This window comes from Carassius carassius, chromosome 2, assembly GCF_963082965.1.
Source record: "Carassius carassius chromosome 2, fCarCar2.1, whole genome shotgun sequence".
Lineage (NCBI taxonomy): Eukaryota > Metazoa > Chordata > Actinopteri > Cypriniformes > Cyprinidae > Carassius > Carassius carassius.
Genome location: NC_081756.1, coordinates 25,706,687 through 25,725,638, shown reverse-complemented (window position 1 = coordinate 25,725,638; position 18,952 = coordinate 25,706,687). Strand labels below are relative to the sequence as shown.

Sequence of the window (18,952 nt, the reverse complement as noted above, 5' to 3'; positions counted from 1 at the left end):
AAACCAGCGGAACACACTTCAGCTGCCTTTCTCTCCAGTCTTGTAAAAAACACAGAGATCGTAAAGAAACTTCTTCTCTGGTGCAACAGCAATTGTTTTCTAATTTAAGCATACTGCCTCCACCAGGCTCAGGCTGAGCTCAAAATGAGAACAAATTTAGAGACATTGCTCTGTCAAGAGTACTGGTCGCCCTTCCAGATTTAAGATCTGTTTTATTTTTCTGGATTAGCCTACTGTAAGATAAGACATTTGTACGTTTAGTTACATTCATATAACACTGACACATAGGTATGTACACACAAGCTATTAAAGTAAATACAATCAGAAACAGGAGCTGGAGGCTTTGCATTGTCATTATGAAGATGTTGAGATCCAGAAGCAGATGGAGGTATAAAATAAACAATATCAGTATTTGGTTGTTCTGTTTAAACATTTATTCATTTTAAAATCATCGTAAAAGCACAGTTTTAAGGTGAACTCCTGGCAGAAGTGTCCCGTATCTAGATCAAGGGTAAACCAGCAGGTTTAGGAGAACTCGCAGAAACAATACTCGTAATGCGGAAGTAGGAAGTAAATATACACAACAATTACACCTTTATGACTACGATGACAACTGGACCTTTGTGTACTTCGGGTCCGCTCACTTTTGCTTTTAATGCCATAAATTTGTATTGACGTCGATTAGAAAGCTTAAGTGATAACTCTCCCAGTGCACTCTGGGCACTAACGTTAACAGCTTCACCTTTAAATACGTTTTTTTATTTGTGCTTTAAGTCAACAAATGCATCGCGATTAAAATGTAAGGCTACTGTAAGAGACCGGTTAATGTTCTCGTCTTCGTGGTCCGTAGGAGAATCCACACCTGCTTCAGACACAGGTAATGTGTTTTAGTACTTGACCGACACTAACAGTACCTGGCATGGATGTCCTTCTGGCTGCGATAGAGATCCTGACGACCCCAGCACACCAGGAGCACTGTGAGCCATTCAGCCTGTCCCGATTATTAAGAAATCACCTGCTCAGTTGATAACACGTGGGTATGCAACATGTTTGTATCTAATTGTATTGTATAGTGATTAAGACGAATGAAGAGAAGCCAGATCCAAACACACAATCTTGTGATCACCCCAGTGTGTGTGGCATTAGTGTGGATTTGAAAAAAGATGATGGTGTTGAGGATGAGGAAGCCTCTCACATCTCTCCAGCCAACCAAGGTTCAACCAAACAAGGTAAAATTGCAAAGTTATAAATTTGTGCTCACATAGAGACCATGTTGGTGAATGAAGTCACATTTAGTTTGGCTAGCCACAAGAAATATGTGCAGTGGATCAACTTGGACGTGGACTTCAGAGATTATACAGTATAATAAATAATTGGATATTACTTTGTATCGTTAAGCATAACATAGAAATTCCATGACTGCATTTTTTTATTTTTTACATTTTTTAAAAACAGACTTTATATTGATCATAGAATCGTGAAATAAATTTATGACAGTTTCTTTGGGAGAAAGCAGTAGAACAAATTATTAATAAGAAGAACTGAAAATTCAGCTTTGCCATCACAGCAATAAATTACATTGTATAAATATATTCAAATAAAAAACATTATCTGTGTGTGTGTGTGTGTGTGTGTGTGTGTGTGTAAAAAATGTACAGACCCCAGCCTTTTGATCTGTACTGTATAGTGATAACCGTAGTTTAATAATAATAATAAATAATAAATAAACATTTAAATAAATGAACTCAAGTCGATGGTTCTCAACTAGTTGTGCTTCAGGATTCAGATTTCCAAAAGTAAAAATATAAAAAACTAATATATTGCTAACCAGCTAACTAAATAATAAAATGTATTGATATTAACAAACTGCATAGGTCTAACAAAATACCGTACTACATGATTAACATGATCATAGCTGAACTGGATTAAAAAAAACAAATCATAAACAACAACAGAACAGTGATTTACTGATTTACAGTGGGCTAAATGATGTTTGAATTAGCCAAAAAGTTAAAAAATCTTCCTTACAGTTTGATCTGCTGTCAGCAAGAAAAAGATGATGTCTGTGATCATATCAGACCTGCAGACATTTTAGAGAAACTGTGTTGTTAATCAACTGATCATTTATGTCAGTGATAAATGGTTAATGCATTCTTGTAAGGCAAGGCAAGTTTATTTATGTAGCACATTTCATACACAATGGTAATTCAAAGTGCTTTACATAAAATAAAGTAAAATAATCATGGAGAACACAAATTAAAAATACAATTGTTAAACTTTGGAAATGATTAAAAAATTTACTTATTTACAATGAATTTAAAAAGTAAAAATAGAATTTTTTTTTACCTAAAATACAGTGAATACGTAATATACAGTGCAAAATACAGTGTTAAATAAAAGTAACAATTTTTTTTTTGAAATCTTACTAACCCCAAACTTTTGAATGCTTATGTACATTAAAAGGGAGGGACTGCCTTATTTTAATCAATTTGTTGTCAAGTCCAATTCAATTTTAAAATAAATTGTAAAATGTTGTATTATTCAGATTACATTCACTGCATGCTACATGTCTAATGTCTTTCTTTTTTTCATTTTTTTAGAAACTGGTAAGAGGAAAAGGATTTGCTCAAGAAAGAGCACAAAAACAGGAGTTCGCTCTAACAAATCAAATCACCATTGCTTTAAATGCGGACAAAGCTTCAAAACGTCTGTCCACTTTAAAAGACATAAACTAGTTCATTCAGGAGAGAGGCCTCATGGTTGTCCTGAATGCGACAAGAGGTTAATTACGCTCCCTGAACTCAAAGTACATCTGCGTGTTCACTCAGGTGAAAAACCCTACCATTGTTCTGAATGTGGAAAGTGCTTTGCTCAGTCAGGGTCATTTTCCAATCACCGCAGGCTTCATAGAAATGAAAAACCCCATCACTGCCCTGAGTGTAACAAGCGTTTCCAGCAACTTATAGATCTACGAATTCACCGAAGGATTCATACGGGAGAGAAGCCGTACATGTGCTCACAATGCTGGAAGGCCTTTACTACATCCGGAGCATTACGAATTCATCTACGAACCCACACTGGTGAAAAACCTTACGAGTGCAAAGAATGCGGGAAGACGTTCTGCCAGCTAGGAGGACTTAAAGTTCACAGACGTGTTCATTCAGGAGAGAGGCCTTACGTGTGCTCCGTGTGCGAGAAGCGCTTCAAGGGACATGCCAATTTGATCACACACAAGCGCATTCACACTGGAGAAAAACCTTATCGATGCACTGTATGCAACAAGACGTTCACCGACAGCAGGAGGCTAAAAGAGCACCAGCCACCTCAGTCAGTAGAGAAACAGTTTCGGTGCGGCGTGTGTAGTGAAGCTTTCGGCGCTTTCTGTCAACTTAAAGAACACCAGCAGTGTCACAAAGGAGAGAAGCACCATCGCTGTACTGAGTGCGGAAAGGCCTTCACGCATTTATATTTACTGAGGAGTCACCAGCGTGCACACTCCGATGAGAGACCATATTCCTGCGCTGAATGTGGAAAGTGCTTCCGCCGGTCATTTGACCTGAAAATGCACCTGAACACTCACAGTGAAACACGACCTCATCTTTGCTCGGAGTGTGGAAAGAGCTTCCGCAGGGCTGCAGAGCTTAGGATACATCTGAGAGTTCATACGGGAGAAAAGCCTTATCCCTGCTCCGTCTGCGGCATGGGCTTCAAACAGACCTCACAACTCAAAGTGCATGAGCGCACTCACACAGGAGAAAGGCCTTTCCTCTGCACGGACTGTGGGAAGACTTTCAAAGACAAGAGAAGCCTGCTAACACACCAGAGAGTGCACCATAAATAAAGAAATTCTTCTATTATAATATATATTTGGAATAAACAGTGTATTATTGAGGGTTTAAAGCACTTTGGCCACAGCAGGGACATTTTAACATGCTGATGATCACATTACAGACATTTTAACATGCTGATGATCACATTACAGACATTTTAACATGCTGATGATCACATTACAGTATGCTCTATACTACTCTGGGGTAGGTAAGACCCTACTGGGTAAATGCAAATTAGTGAAGATTTTATTCTTGCTTATGTCTTAAACTGTCTCAAAGATGTCTTTGGGAGTATGTTCAGGAATATCATACATCTTGTTCATTATTTATACATCTAGGGTTATCATGAAAGAAATTAGCTGTCTGGCCTTCTTTTGAAGAGTAATTGCTTATGGATTTCCAGGGTTTTTATGCAGAATTTGAATTTTATATAACTTAATGATTTCTATTTATCTAGTATGTGATCCTGGACCACAAAACCAGTTATAAGTCGCTGGGGTATATTTGTAGCAATAGCCAAAAAACATTGTTTGATTAGTTATTTGCATTGCTAAGAATTCATTTGGACAAATTTAAAAGGTGATTTTCTCAGTATTTTGATATTTTTGCACCATCAGATTCCAGATTTTCAAATAGTTGTATCTCAGCCAAATATTGTCAGATCCTAATAAACCATACATCAATGGAAATCAGCTTTCAGATGATCTCAATTTTGAAAAATTGATCCTTATGACAGGTTTTGTGGTCCAGGGTCACATATAATTTATTTTCTTGTCTTATTTTAATAGTTAAATCGTGCTCATATTAAACTAAAGACTTTATTTTAAGTTTGTAGACAATGTAAAGACTTTTTTTCCCACATTATAGAACAGTTTTTTTTTAATCACATACCTTCACACAAATAAATGTAACATAAAAGTGAGAGATACTTTTTTACCAAACAGACCCACAAGGAAGGACAGGCATTTAAAACATGACAAGCTTAGACTTCAAAATTCAAGAGGAACACAAAAACATTATGACAATTAGAGCAGCTTCATGTCATGTATAACAGTGATACCAGTATTTGTCTCATGTGTACATAAGCATATTTTTCAAAAATATTGCTTTGCCTTTTCTATTTCACATGTTTATAAATACAATCTGTAAGAAAAAAACCAGAATCCTTTTTAATTGATGTGTGTCATCAATGTGTGCTGACCTTAATGTATTCATTCATGATATTTTTTTGGGTAAGCATAAACAAAGCAACAGCGATGCACATGTTACAATGCCAGCAGTGAACAACTCTTAAAAGAATCATTTTTAAGTGTGAAGAACATTTTAATAATCTAAAGAACCCTTTTCCATTTATAAATAACCTTTTGTTCATTGTATGTTAAAAGTTCTTCATCTTTTGGCGCTCGCGTCTGGCGGAAAAACATTGTAGCTGGAGCTACTTCTCTCTGTTTACATCAATGGCGAGTCACGCAGGTACTAACCAGAAATAGTCCGAATATAAACACTTATTAAGGGTACCGGAGTGATTAAGGAAAAGACAAAAACGCAGTTTGGAAAATGGATTCATGATGTACTCGCTCATTATATATATTTTTTACATTTTCTTCACAAAACAACACTGTGGCACAGCCCTGCGCTGATTGGACCAGTAGAGCCGGGAGCGGTGGATTTTTTGCGGTATCTTTTAAGGCATGTTTAAACGTCACCATAGCGACGTTATGTTGTTGGCGTGATGTTATGAGGACGCTGCTAATAAAGTTGCATACGGATACACAGTGGATTCATGTTATTACTATATTTACAATATACCACAGTTTTTATGCCAGTCGTATCATTTTATTTTGTTGTATTTTTCCGTCACACCTTAAAGTCCGGTCCGTGAAAATATTGTCTGACATTAAACTGGTCCTTGGCACTAAAAAGGTTGGGGACCGCTGCTATAGATGAGCTGTTTAACAGTTCAAGATCAACCAAAAGAGGGCAGTATATACATTTGAATGCATTGGCCATCACTCACCTAAAGGTTTTAAAATGATGTTACTTAAAGGGATAGTTCATCCAAAAATTTTAATTCTGTCATCATTCACTCACCCTTGTGTCGTTCCAAACCTGTATGAGTTGCTTTCGTATGTTGAACATAAAAGAAGATTGAAGATTGCTGGTAATCAAACAGTTGGTGGTTCCCATTGACTTCCATAGTATTTATTTTTCTACATCAGGGGCTTAGATTACGCGGGGGACGTGTCCCCCCCACTTTTAATTTCACGGAAATTCGTCCCCCGCACTTTTTCGGTCAAGTGTGTTCGCATAGAGGTTTTCAGGAGCTGGTGTGAATAAATATAGACTTATTAGACTCAAAGAGACAGGATTGTCTGCGCATGATCTGATATTTTATTCGGACCCAGAAGACGATGAACATCACGGATTGCTAAACACTCCTGCAGTGATTGTTTCATTTATACTCGAAGCCTGAGCGCGCTCTCGCGCAGAAAATCATACCAGGAAACTCCTAATATGGACAAAAGCATCCAGCTATGCTGTATGAAAACAGTTGTTTTCACAGAAAAACAGACACTTTTGGAAACACGAACACATTAAACATACGATTGCGACAATATGGTTTTTCAAGTCATTTCCAGCAGGTGATAAATAAAGTATATGAACAATGCAGTGCTATTACAGTATTGAAACTATTCTACATTATTATGTGATAAAAAAAGTGTTTGTAGTGTATATAAACAAATCATTATTTTTTGTTATTGTCCAGCAGTTATAGATGTCTAAGCCAATTAAAAGCCTGAAGTTAGAGAAAAATTAAAGTTGCCTATACACTAACAATCAAAAGTTTTTGAACAGTAAGCTTGTTAATGTTTTTTAAAGAAGTCTCTTCTGTTCACCAAACAGCAAAACAATAACTGATTTCTATTTGAATGTATTTCAAAATGTAATTTATTGAGATTTCAAAGCTGAACTTTTAGCATCTTGAATTTATATATATATGTAATTTCTGTCCCCCTCACTTCTGAAAAGATGGCTACGCCCCTGTTCTACATACATGTTTGGAATGACAATGAAAAATTTCATTTTTTCAGGTTTCAACATTGCATACAAATAAAAAAATAACTGTGGTGAAAAGATGTTTCTAATTGAGATTTTTTTGAGAGTTTTGATTTTACTCCAGCTAAAGCACTCAAATCTAAGAGTCCATTACTTTCATGCAAGTAAATGAGAATGTGACCATTAGTCTAAGTGCTGGTGCACTTTACAAGTTATGCATCAATGTTTGTCATTTTATCCAAATGCAGTTCAACACATTTGCCCACTTAACATAAATCAGTGGTTTATTAAGCATCAGTAAATCTGTCTGGGAATCCTCTGTAGGACATTAATGAAACACAGAGGACTTTCCTTTCCTCTACAAGTAGAACAAAAAACTGAAATGCATTTTATTACTGTCTCCTGGTTGTCCATCATATTCTACTCCTGACTAGGAAAGGATTCGGCATAATTTGTTTGGTTGTTTTTGTAATAATTAATTTCTCTTGTGCATTACACATCTCTGCAAAACACAAGAACAGCAATTATACTCAGCTCCTCAAAAAACAACAGTAAATGTTCACACAACTGAATTGCTGATTTCCATGGCTTGCACAGAGTCTTAAAAGGTTAATCTGTGTTTCTTCAGTCACTCAGTCAAATCAAACAATCATCTATTATATGCGTCATAATTTATATAATTGTGGACATTAACTAAATTCCTTTTTGGTACATGATAGTTGTCAATAGTGGCTGCAGACAATGACACAACTGGGTGCCATTTACACAATGATTTTCTAAAAAAAAAAAAAGAGCAAGAAATAAGATTTTGTACAATTGATTGAACCATTCTTATCAAATATAAACAACTGTTTGTTTACAGAGTATAGAAATCAAAACCGTTCAGGCCCTATGATGCCTTATATTGTCCTCTAATAATAGCACAGCTACATTTAATGGAGAAATCCCATTACACTTGTATCCTCAAGGAATACAGAAACCTAGCAGATAAAACCATTTTCCAAAAATGTTTGTAATTGTTTCTTAATCTCACAGGATTTTAGCTCTTACATTTCCCTATGCATTGCTAAACTGTAAAGCTGTGGCTTATTTTGCTGAAACATTGCTGAATAGTTCTGTGAATCACATAATGGTCTCTGTATGTACTCGGAAATCTGTTAATGTTCTGCTGCGCTCACACATTGCCTGATATATATAGTGCTGAATACTATCATCCATTTCTCCATGAAGGAGAGGGGGAAGCAATCACAGCGGACAGACACGAAATTGCTTGACTGAATGACATGCTGTAAAAATGGACTCAAAGAAAAAGAGTTCAGTCTTGGTTGGAGTGGAGGATAGTGAGCTTAGAAGAGGTAAATCTAAATAATAACACGGCCCAAATACACGATTCAGTCAAAACCTAAATATCAGATCTGGTCCAGTAAATGTCATGGTTTTTCTAAAGAACATTAAAAGAGTATTCAGATTCTGACCAACACATGAGAAGTGCAAACAGAAGGTAGTTTATCTTTTTCTAAAAGTGTACAAACGTACAGGGATGTGCTTAAAAATGACCCAAAATATAAAACGAAGCAAAGAAATTACTATTCTGAGGCAACAAACAGCTAAAAAAAAAAAATTAAAGCTTTTCTAAATGGAATATTTGTTTACTAAATACAGTACTTCTATATTTAAAAAATAATTACTGCATGTGCTTTTTTTAAACACACACACATTTTCAAAATAATGTCTGCTGACATTCAAATCAACTTTTGTAAAATATTTTTTAGATCATTCATTCTAAATGTTTAAAGTTTTTTCCCCTTTTATCATCTCAGTCATCCGTATTTGTCACTGACCCGCATGCAATGTCCCATAGTGTTCACTGGATATATACTGTGCACTGCAGAAGTAGTAGAGTTACAGTCACAGCCTCTAACATGACAAAGAGCACATATATAGGTCCGGGCAGTACCAAATTACAACAGGGAGAGAAACACAAGACAACATTCACTAGTACAAACAAGTAATCGAAAAAAAAAATCACACAAAAAAAAACTTAAAGATAGACTAAATATTTAGATAAACATACACACGATCATAACTAAAGCAGTACACAAATAAACACTTAAATATACAAACAAATAATTTTTTTTTTTGAATGGACCCTCCTTTCGAACTGATATGGTATGATCCAACTTCCCTCCAGAGTTTAGAAGATAAAGCCCACATTTGCTACTCTGAATGTAGAAATGCTGCAGCCATTCCCACAAGTTCAGAGCTTCAATAAACAGCTTCATTTTATCTTTATTTTATCTTTCTGTTTTCAGTACATCATGTTTAAAGCTGCTTTATGCTTTTCTGAACAAAATTAAATTATTATATAAATTATGCATGAAACAATTAAAACAGGCAAAACAGATGAAAGGATCAGTGTGACACCATGCTTGGTGTTCTAATTCGTTATGTGTGAACAAACATAATTATTTGAAGAAAAAAAAGTAACAGAATATGCTTATCATGCAAATCCTGCTTTGAAAGATGGAGATTGAAAAAAGTCAAGACGTGGGTAGAAAATTGTGACAGGTGTCTTGTCAAGAAGCAAGGTATGGGGCAGAAGAATGAATGAGACGGAAGGAGAATTGATACAAGGAGGGTGAAAAGTGCATTAAGTTGGCCTAAATCCAAGAAAGTGTCTGAGAAAAGAAATCCAAACTTTTATTTGGCATTGATGCATTTAATTGATTTTTATTTTTGTTTGTTTTCTATTGATCAAAGAATCCTGAAAAAACCTATATATCACAGTTTCCACAAATATTAAGCATTAAAAACTTAATAATAATAATAATATTGAATATTTCTGGATAATTAATCATTTAGTGATTTCTGAAAGATCGTGTGACACTGAATTCAGCTTTGGTATTACAGGAATAAATTGCATTTTAAACATATCTACACTAGCAGGTTACATTTTACATTTATACTTTTTTGTAAAAAAAAATACTTCACACTATTAGTGTTTTGACCATATTTTTTGTCGAATAATTGTAGCCTTGGTGAGCAGACTTGTTTCAGTCTTTATCTATTAGTGACAGATTGGCGGGTGAACTGTAATTTTGTTTTCTAGTCTCTGAGACAAAAGATTTTGCAAGTAAATGATACCACATGCCAAGAGTGTCTACAAATGCTTACTCATTTTCAATTAACTAAGCCAACAGAATCAATGAATATGTAAATAAGACTGGTTGATTAATCCCTGAGCTCAACTGCACTAATTAGCCTATAGTCCCTGAATCCAACTGTAGAGTATTTAACTAAAGGAAAGACAGTCCAGATGTGGAGAGGAAAAACTAAACAGTTCAGTAATTAAAAACAGCATTTCTCATGAAAGGATCACAGGCTAATAAGCCTTGCAGCACGGGACTGTTGACATGGAGAGGTTTTAAAGATGCTCACTAATCAACAAGGGTCCTATGAAGTTGATCAAGGGACGACAACTTTCATTTTCACTTCTATTATCAAATATGTTAATGAACATAAATGCTGTTTCATGCAAGTTTAATTTGTTCTCTTGCTGGAATTTAGGTGATTTATTTCATGCAACACAACAGATATTAAATATTTGAATATTTATTTCTTTGTAGAGGGAAATTATTGTCAAAAACAAGTCTGATAAGATGTCAGTTATAGCTCCCAATTTGTACTGACAAAGGAGAGAGTCTGTAGTGCCTACACACACACACACACACACATACTGGTTTCCATGTTTTATTGGGATAGGCGTAATGGTTTTTGTACAAACTGTAATTTCTATCCCCTAACCCCTAATCCTACCCCTAAACCTACCTCTTTATTTTTAGATTTTCAAAAAACTCAATTCTGTATGATTTATAAGCTGTGCTGGTTTTATGTTTTAGCATCATATTTATCTAATGATCTTTACTAAGTACTCAGTGAAAATGAGTGAGATTGTCTTTTTTTTAAGTGTATGATTCAAGCTGGTTGCACAATGTATTCACTGGTCACTCACTGGTGCAGCGTAATTCAAATATTTTCATTGTCAGAATGTCTTTATAAAAGTTTTCTTTAAAAAGAGCAAAAGACAAGTCAAGGTTTCACATTAGCTGTAAAACTGATTTCACTGATATAACAAAATTCGAAAACATCTGGTCACTTTCAGTATGTTTGTTACAATAATTAACCCCTCCATTAAAATCTATTACATTTACAATTATCAATGTCAGGAGAAAGCAGGCTGGATTCAGGTGCGGGTAAACTCAAGGCTTTATTAACAAAGCGGAGACAGAGAAGAAAGAGTCACGCTCCACAGGTTTCACTCGCAGTGACAGGATGAACAGCAGATGAGTCACGTTTCATAGGATTCACTCGTAGTGACAGGATGAACAGCTGAAGCTACTAGGAGCTCTGGGCTTGTAAGAACTAGAGCAGAGAAATAAGCCAAACACACTGGAGCCTGAGGACAAGACACGACAGGGTGAGTACAAAGAACTGCTGGATGATCGGAGCTATTGGAACGAATAACAACAGTCTGACAATAGACAGAGAAACACAGGGAATAATAAAGGGGAAAAAATTAGAAGGACATAGAGAACAGGTGGCGAGCAATTATGGTTAACCATGGGGAACAAGGGAGGCGGGGAAAACACAAACAGGCAGACGTGGTGAGCAGTCACCATCCCAACACACACACCCACACCAAAAAGACAGGTGATTAGCCCCGAGACCCGACAATCAATATTTGTCACTGAATTTATAAAGTTTTAGCTTAATTTGTTTTGTGGTCTCTGATTAGCAGTGAACCCTGATGCTTTGGGCAATAATTGCAGGGTTGGGAAGAAGGAGAAAGGATGAAGGCATATTCATCAGTGGAGGTGGATTTGAACTCTAATAAAGCGGCGTGACTCAGAGGAGCTGACTGAAGCACAATGGACGGAGAGGAAGTGTTCTGTGGCACGCAACTTACTCTCATCTCAGTCGAGAAGGTGTTTTATTTATTTCACATTTTGAGTGTTCCAGTGTGTTGACATGAGGACAGAACTTGAGAGTGAGAGTGTGTATACACCTGTGTGTGTGAGATTCAGTAAACACAAAACGTTATTAACTCGTTTATTTCAAATGCATTTTAATTGGTATAATTAAAAACCATGGTTTCTTGGTTTAAAGCAATTTCATCCATGTCTAAAAGCAAATAACACTCCCTATAAAAGAAAAAATTTAAAGAAACAATTTAGTATTAAATAGTATTCAAATAGAGTCAGAAAGAGCTTTATTGCCAAGTATGTTTGCACATACAAAGAATTTGTCACGCGGGGGGCGTGTTAAATCTAATTAAAATCTAGAAATTTGAGAAAAATTCAGAAATAATTCTGATATTCTGATTTGCTGCTAAAAAAAAACTTGTATTATGATAATGTTGAAAACAGCTGAGTATAATTTTTTCAGGTTTCTTTGATGCATAGACAGTTCAGAAGAGCAGCATTTATCTGAAATAGAAATCTCTTGTAAAATGATGTCTATCATCACTTTTCATCAATTTAACAAATCCTTGCTAAATACAAGTATTAATTTCTATCATTTAACAAAACAAAAAAATATATACTGACTAAGCTTTTGAATGATATAGTGTATAATGTTGCAAAAACTTTTTATTTCACACAAATGCTGATCTGTGGATCCTTTTATTCATCAAAAAATGCTGAAGAAAATGTACTCCTCTGTTTTAAATATTGATAATCAGCAAATCATCATATTAAGAATGATTTCTGATTAATGTGACACTGAAGACTGGAGGAATGATGCTGAAAATACACCTCTGATCACAGGAATACATTACATTTAAAAAATATTCAAATAGAAAACAGTTATTAATAGTAAAATTATTTCACAATATTACTGCTTGTGCTGTACTTTGGATCAAATAAAGGCAGGCTTCGTGAGCAGAAGAGACTTCTTTCAAAACATTAAAAATCTTACTGTTAAAAAACTGTTGACTAGGCTATATAGATTACAGAAATGTTATATCGTAATGTTTTATATATATATATATATATATATATATTTAATACAGTACAGACCAAAAGTTTGGACAAACCTTCTCATTCAAAGAGTTTTCTTTATTTTCATGACTATGAAAATTGTAGAGTCACACTGAAGGCATCAAGGGCTATTTGACCAAGAAGGAGAGTGATGGGGTGCTGCGCCAGATGACCTGGCCTCCACAGTCACCGGACCTGAACCCAATCGAGATGGTTTAGGGGTGAGCTGGACCGCAGACAGAAGGCAAAAGGGCCAACAAGTGCTAAGCATCTCTCGGGGAACTCCTTCAAGACTGTTGGAAGACCATTTCAGGTGACTACCTCTTGAAGCTCATCAAGAGAACGCCAAGAGTGTGCAAAGCAGCAATCAAAGCAAAAGGTGGCTACTTTGAAGAACCTACAATATGACATATTTTCAGTTGTTTCACACTTTTTTGTTATGTATATAATTCCACATGTGTTAATTCATAGTTTTGATGCCTTCAGTGTGAATCTACAATTTTCATAGTCATGAAAATAAAGAAAACTCTTTGAATGAGAAGGTGTGTCCAAACTTTTGATCTGTACTGTATATATAAAGATGTGTGTGTGTGTGTGTGTGTGTGTGTGTGTAATTTCTGTCCCCCTCACTTCTGAAAAGATGGCTACGCCCCTGTATGTATATATAAACAAAAGTAGACAAAAACTGTATTCTAGATTATTGGAGCACATTTTACAAAAAAATATTAATTCAGTTTTAATACTTAATTACTACACGCCAACTGTATTTTTTTTAGTGTGTACTCCAAAAAGAAGCTCTCTTTTCAAAAGCACGTGCTTCTGCTTAACACAGCTCTCTCCATTGTAGTCTTTTAGCATTTTGGTTAAACAATGATCATGGCTCAAGCGATCAGCTTTTTCATTATTTTCCAAGCACATACTCTCTCAGCAAATGCTTGCAGCTCCTTTAAAGCAGTTCTCACAGCTAGGTCAAAGTTCACACGGCTGGAACTCTTATTCTTCTTGTTTCAAGATGTATCTTAAAGCAATATATAGCAAACCACAGCTGCATGATTGTTTATATCATTGAAAAATGTTAACTATATCATCACACCAATCTGCTAAATATGACTATAATATATTATAAACATTAAGCTCATGGTTTTCTGTAAAACTGCTCTGTGAAAATTGCTATACAAATTATTTGTTTTTTACTTGATCTGATCTAATGCAATGTTATTAGTTTACTTATCTGGGTAATTGAAACCAGAGCTGTCTCTCATGTAACGACATGAACTCATTATCTCTTATTTTGTGCAAATGCAAATGGGACATTTTGCATGTCTGTAAGATTGTTTACTAAATTGTTGCATAGCTGTGTAATAATGGGCTAAATGTACAGTCAGTCGGTCATTATTGTCAAATCAACTAAAACAAGACCGCTTTTTCTTTTTCTTTTTTGAATGCTTTGAAAATGAGATGGTAGAACATGTGTCTGCAGAACTGCTGTGCTGGTGAAGTGAAAAGACAGACGAACATGTCTCTTCTGTTTGATATTCCATAAGAGCATTTTTCACACCAGTTTGCATAATGACAAAACATTTTAAATATTAAAAAAGGGCAGAGCAGAACAGAATGAAAATGTTTTTTGTTGTTGTTGTTGTTTATCCAGCTGCATAATAATGTTGTTCTTACCTATGCTTATTTATTCATTCAACACTCTAAGACTGAGCTCAGCTTGAATCTATTAGCTACATGACCTTGGGGAAGCACAATTCAATTTTTTCAAACTTTAGAGGACATTGCCCCAAGCCTTCTAGAGGGCTGAAGACCACCTGGGAAATGCCTTTCTTCCTGAAAGTCCTCTAATGAATCAATAACTTTCAATTATCACCAGTCATTTTAGCAGTAATTATCAGACAAATCATATTAGATTTCACCTCTAATTAGTTTGTAACAGATCATGCTCTTGTCTCTCTCTCTCTCTCTCTCTCCTTTCCTCCTTCCTTTTATATTGATTTCCTGCTCAATGTAGCTTAAGTGTGAGATGAAGAAAGTGCATTACATTTTCAACCATCTGAAACAATGATTCTTTCATATTTTGAGTTTGTACTCACAACAAAGGTGAATAATCTTTAACTAAAAATAATTGAACTATTATCGTAGATAAATCTGCTGTTTCTCTCCCATGGAATCTAAACATGCTGTTTATGCGTCACTAAATAAAACTGGTTCCCCTGGTGAAGAGTTTTTTTTGTAATGCTTACTGTTGCTGTCCACTTTCATTCTCAAGAGACTTTTGAGTCTTTAACAAAACAGCCCTCAGAAAGCTCTTAATGTAAACTCAAGTTTAATCCTTCTGCACGGAAGAGACTGAGAGATTAAATTCCTTTCATGTTAAAGATGCAATTCTTGTTTTTACATTTACGTTTTTTTGTTTTCATTAGTTTTTACTCAGTTCTCTTAAATCAATCATTTCAGGTGTTAGAACGATGCGTTTCTTGTTAACGCTAAAACCTGATCATTTGATTATCAGTAAATATTCTAAACGTCTTTTATCATGTGAGCCGTCCCATGCAAAATAACCCTGCAATAGGAAGGAAATAGGAATCACAATATTACAAATAACCCTAACCCTACCTGCAATGGTATAAATGATAATGACCATTTTATTCTTAAAAAACATTATAAGGATTTGATTACTTAAAATATGTCAAGGACAGTTTCTCGCCTAATAGTTTTACCATATTATTGAATAGTATTCACACATTCTAAGGTTATTTCAGGTGGAGGACCATTGCCTATTGTGGATATAACTCTTATTTCAAGTGTTTATTCAGGCTACAATTTGAAGAAGCAGCTACAGAAAGAAAGAAAAAAAGCTGTCCCGGCAGTTAATAAAATGTACACAGGAAAAAGGAAAGAAAACACTTCTTTACTAGCCGACAGATATACAAAAGCTGAAAACACACTGATCAATGATAAAAGAATGACCTAGATAGATGAAAAATACAAATCTTCTTTCTTTGATTGAGCTGTATTAGAAATACTTTTTATCAATGCAAACAGTAACAAACCAGTTTTCAAGGGTCTTAGGCCTAGACCTCTGGTGTGCTGTCAATGTTGGTAATTGTCAGTGAACAAGCAGGTCAGTGTGTGGGTTGCTGGCTTCTGAACATTTACATTAGTGCAGACCCAGAGCAGGCAGTTCAATTTGTTATGTGTCAGGTCGGTTAGACCCTGCAGTGCTTGTGTGAATATGACCCTCTGATTCAGCCTCCCTAAGGTGGAAAAGAGGAGGGTAAGTTATTTTAATGAGGCAGAGAGGCAATAATTTGGCAAGGGTTTCTTACAGTGCATCATTGGTCCTCCAGAAAATCTATTGATGGCAGTCTGGTGAGGCAACAAAAATATTGTCATCTCACATCAATACTTTTGAACCTTAATTATAAATTATGTGGCATAAATACTACTGTGTATTTTAGATAACAATGACAAAATCTGGGGAAAAAAATGCATTGCTGTTCTGTAATTTGGAAAGAATGTGCACGCATAACTAAAGAAACCCTTTATTTCTGCTAACCTTAAATTCCTATCTGCTCTGATAAGTGAGTCATATGACATTTGAATTTTTTTAAACAAGTGGTTGTTTTAGCTTGCCTGTCAGTCTTGGAAAGCCTCCTCTTAAACCTTTATCACCTCAGCAAGTTCACCTTTCTATTTGGGTGATAAAAAAGACATTTTCCTTTACTATAATGCAGATCATTTGATTTCTATATAAAATAGTTAGGTATAAAAAAACTACAGTGTACATCTGTAATAGTCATTAAATCCACCTTGGTTTAGCTTAGCAGACCTCATTTCATTAGATTTTTTAAAATTATTTCATTAATATTTGAGAACCAGTTTCTGGAGTCTACTAGATTATGGGTGAGTATTAACCAATCAAGTTACTTTCAAGTACTTAAATTATTATTACTGTTGACATCACTAAACTGTAGTTCCCAGCATGCTTTGCACAGGACTTAAGAGAGTAACAATATTTAAAAGTAATTAATTAATTAATTAATTTTATTTTATTTTTTTAGCAAAATGAAGGAGGGATATATATATATAGTTGACGTATAACAATATGAAATTAATTAATCCATATAAAATAATTTTGAGTCTATTTAACTGGGTTACTTAAAATAATCCAATGCATGGAAGATGCTGTTTCTCTTATATTGTTTTAGCAGTTTTGACTAAATTAGTCAAACCAACATGATTGTAAAAAATCAGCTATAATGACTATACGTTTGCTGCATTATGCAGTGGTTCTGGTAATCTATAAGTCAATACATTTTTAAATATACACAATTTAGAAGCTGAGCCTTGATAGAGTCTTGCAATAATTTCTGCAGTGGGTGCACGGCTGCTTCTTGGTCAATGTCTTGTCTTCTCTTCAGTCCAGATTATCGTGTGAGAGCTAGCTAATAAAAAGAAAAATGAATCACCTTCCAATAAGGCAGACAGAGGCTCCACGTCCCATCTATTTCACACCTGACTACAGTAGTCAACATTTGAAGTGGATCAAAACCTTTCATCAAAGTTGTCCTAAAACCAAAGCAATATCTGTTCTTGTTTTAGGACAACCTTGATGAACTTTTTTGAAATGTTTACTTCAAATGTTGACTACTGTAGTGTATCCAAGAAAGACCATTCCCATTTTCTTGAGCAGAGGTTTTTGGTATGGCCTTCCATGAAAGCACCATCTGTCAATGTGTCTCTCTCTCGAACATACACATACACATCTGTGACTCCAGACCACAAAACCAGTCATAAGGGTCAATTTTATTAGACTGATATTTATATTAAGCAGAATAAATAAGCTTTCCATTGATGTATGGTTTGTTAGGATCAGACAATATTTGGCCGAGATGCAACTATTTGAAAATCTGGAATCTGAGGGTGCAAACAAAAAAAATCCAAATATTGAGAAAATCGCCTTCGAAGTTGTCCAAATGATATCCTTAGCAATGCATATTACTAATCAAAACTTAAGTTTTAATATATTTATGGTAGGAAATCTATATCTAAATGGAACATGATATTTACTTAATATCCTAATAATTCTTCGCTTAAAAGAAAAATCTATAATTTTGACCCATATAATGTATTTTTAGATTTTGCTACAAATATAGCCCAGTGAATTAAGACTGTTTTTTTGGTCCAGGGTCACATTAATTAGCAGTGTGGTGAGTATATTTCATACATAGATCCTTCAAATAATAGATGACAGAATGCATGTCATACACATGTGCATAGATTTCTTTTGAGACAAACAGGCCGATAAATGTATTAACTTTTTGAAGAAAACCATTTTCTCTGCATGAATAGAATAATGAATTATAATATTATTTTGACTGTATATTATCTTATAGAATTTTTTTTTTTAAATAATAGAATGTACAAAGTAATCAGCCTAGCAACAAGAAAAAGACTGCAACAATTTATTAATAGACATCTGAGGTCATTTTCATTACTGTAAATAATTTATATGCAAGATGCCATGAGTTGCGTTTGCATGAAACAAGAGAGCAAATCTGTAGTGATATGAGGGGAGTAGCACCAGTTTCAGTTAACCAGCTGAGTGAACTTATATAGTATAGAGTGTTGCTCTGGGCAACAGCAAATACCTATAAATATCAAACTGCTGAATGCTGTTATAGACCAGTTAGAATTAAGATTTCCAGAGTGGTGTGTTAACATGTAAACATTAAAAACCAGTGTATTTACTGAAGATAACGTTGTTCTCAACCTTATAAGGAAATATTCCAGGGTTCCCACATGAGAAATTTTGACCTCAGAAAGCACAAAAGGAATTCAAAACAGCAGTAAATTTCAATTCATAGCAGTGTGGAGTGGAGTGACATATCTAAAATCTAAAGAGGAGAATGAGGTTCCTCTTATGGTTCTGTATAGCACCTTTAAAGACAGATGCTATATAGCACTTAAAGGTGTCATATGACCTTGATAAAAATAGCATTATTGTGTGTATTTGGTGTA

General features: G+C 34.9%; 1 protein-coding gene across 1 annotated transcript; it reads left to right on the top strand.

The window, feature by feature from the left end:
* Positions 1 to 272: 272 nt before the first annotated feature.
* LOC132107396 (zinc finger protein 79-like) lies at positions 273 to 3,864 on the top strand. Its single transcript, XM_059513617.1, has 2 exons — positions 273 to 1,229; positions 2,601 to 3,864. The coding sequence occupies exon 2, from the start codon at positions 3,011 to 3,013 to the stop codon at positions 3,839 to 3,841; it is 831 nt and encodes a 276-aa protein (XP_059369600.1). The 5' UTR covers positions 273 to 1,229; positions 2,601 to 3,010; the 3' UTR covers positions 3,842 to 3,864.
* The last annotated feature ends 15,088 nt before the right edge of the window (positions 3,865 to 18,952 follow it).

Coding starts and splice junctions, on each gene's coding strand:
- LOC132107396 (XM_059513617.1), top strand. CDS start 3,011: ATGTGCTCACAATGCTGGAAGGCCTTTACTACATCCGGAGCATTACGA.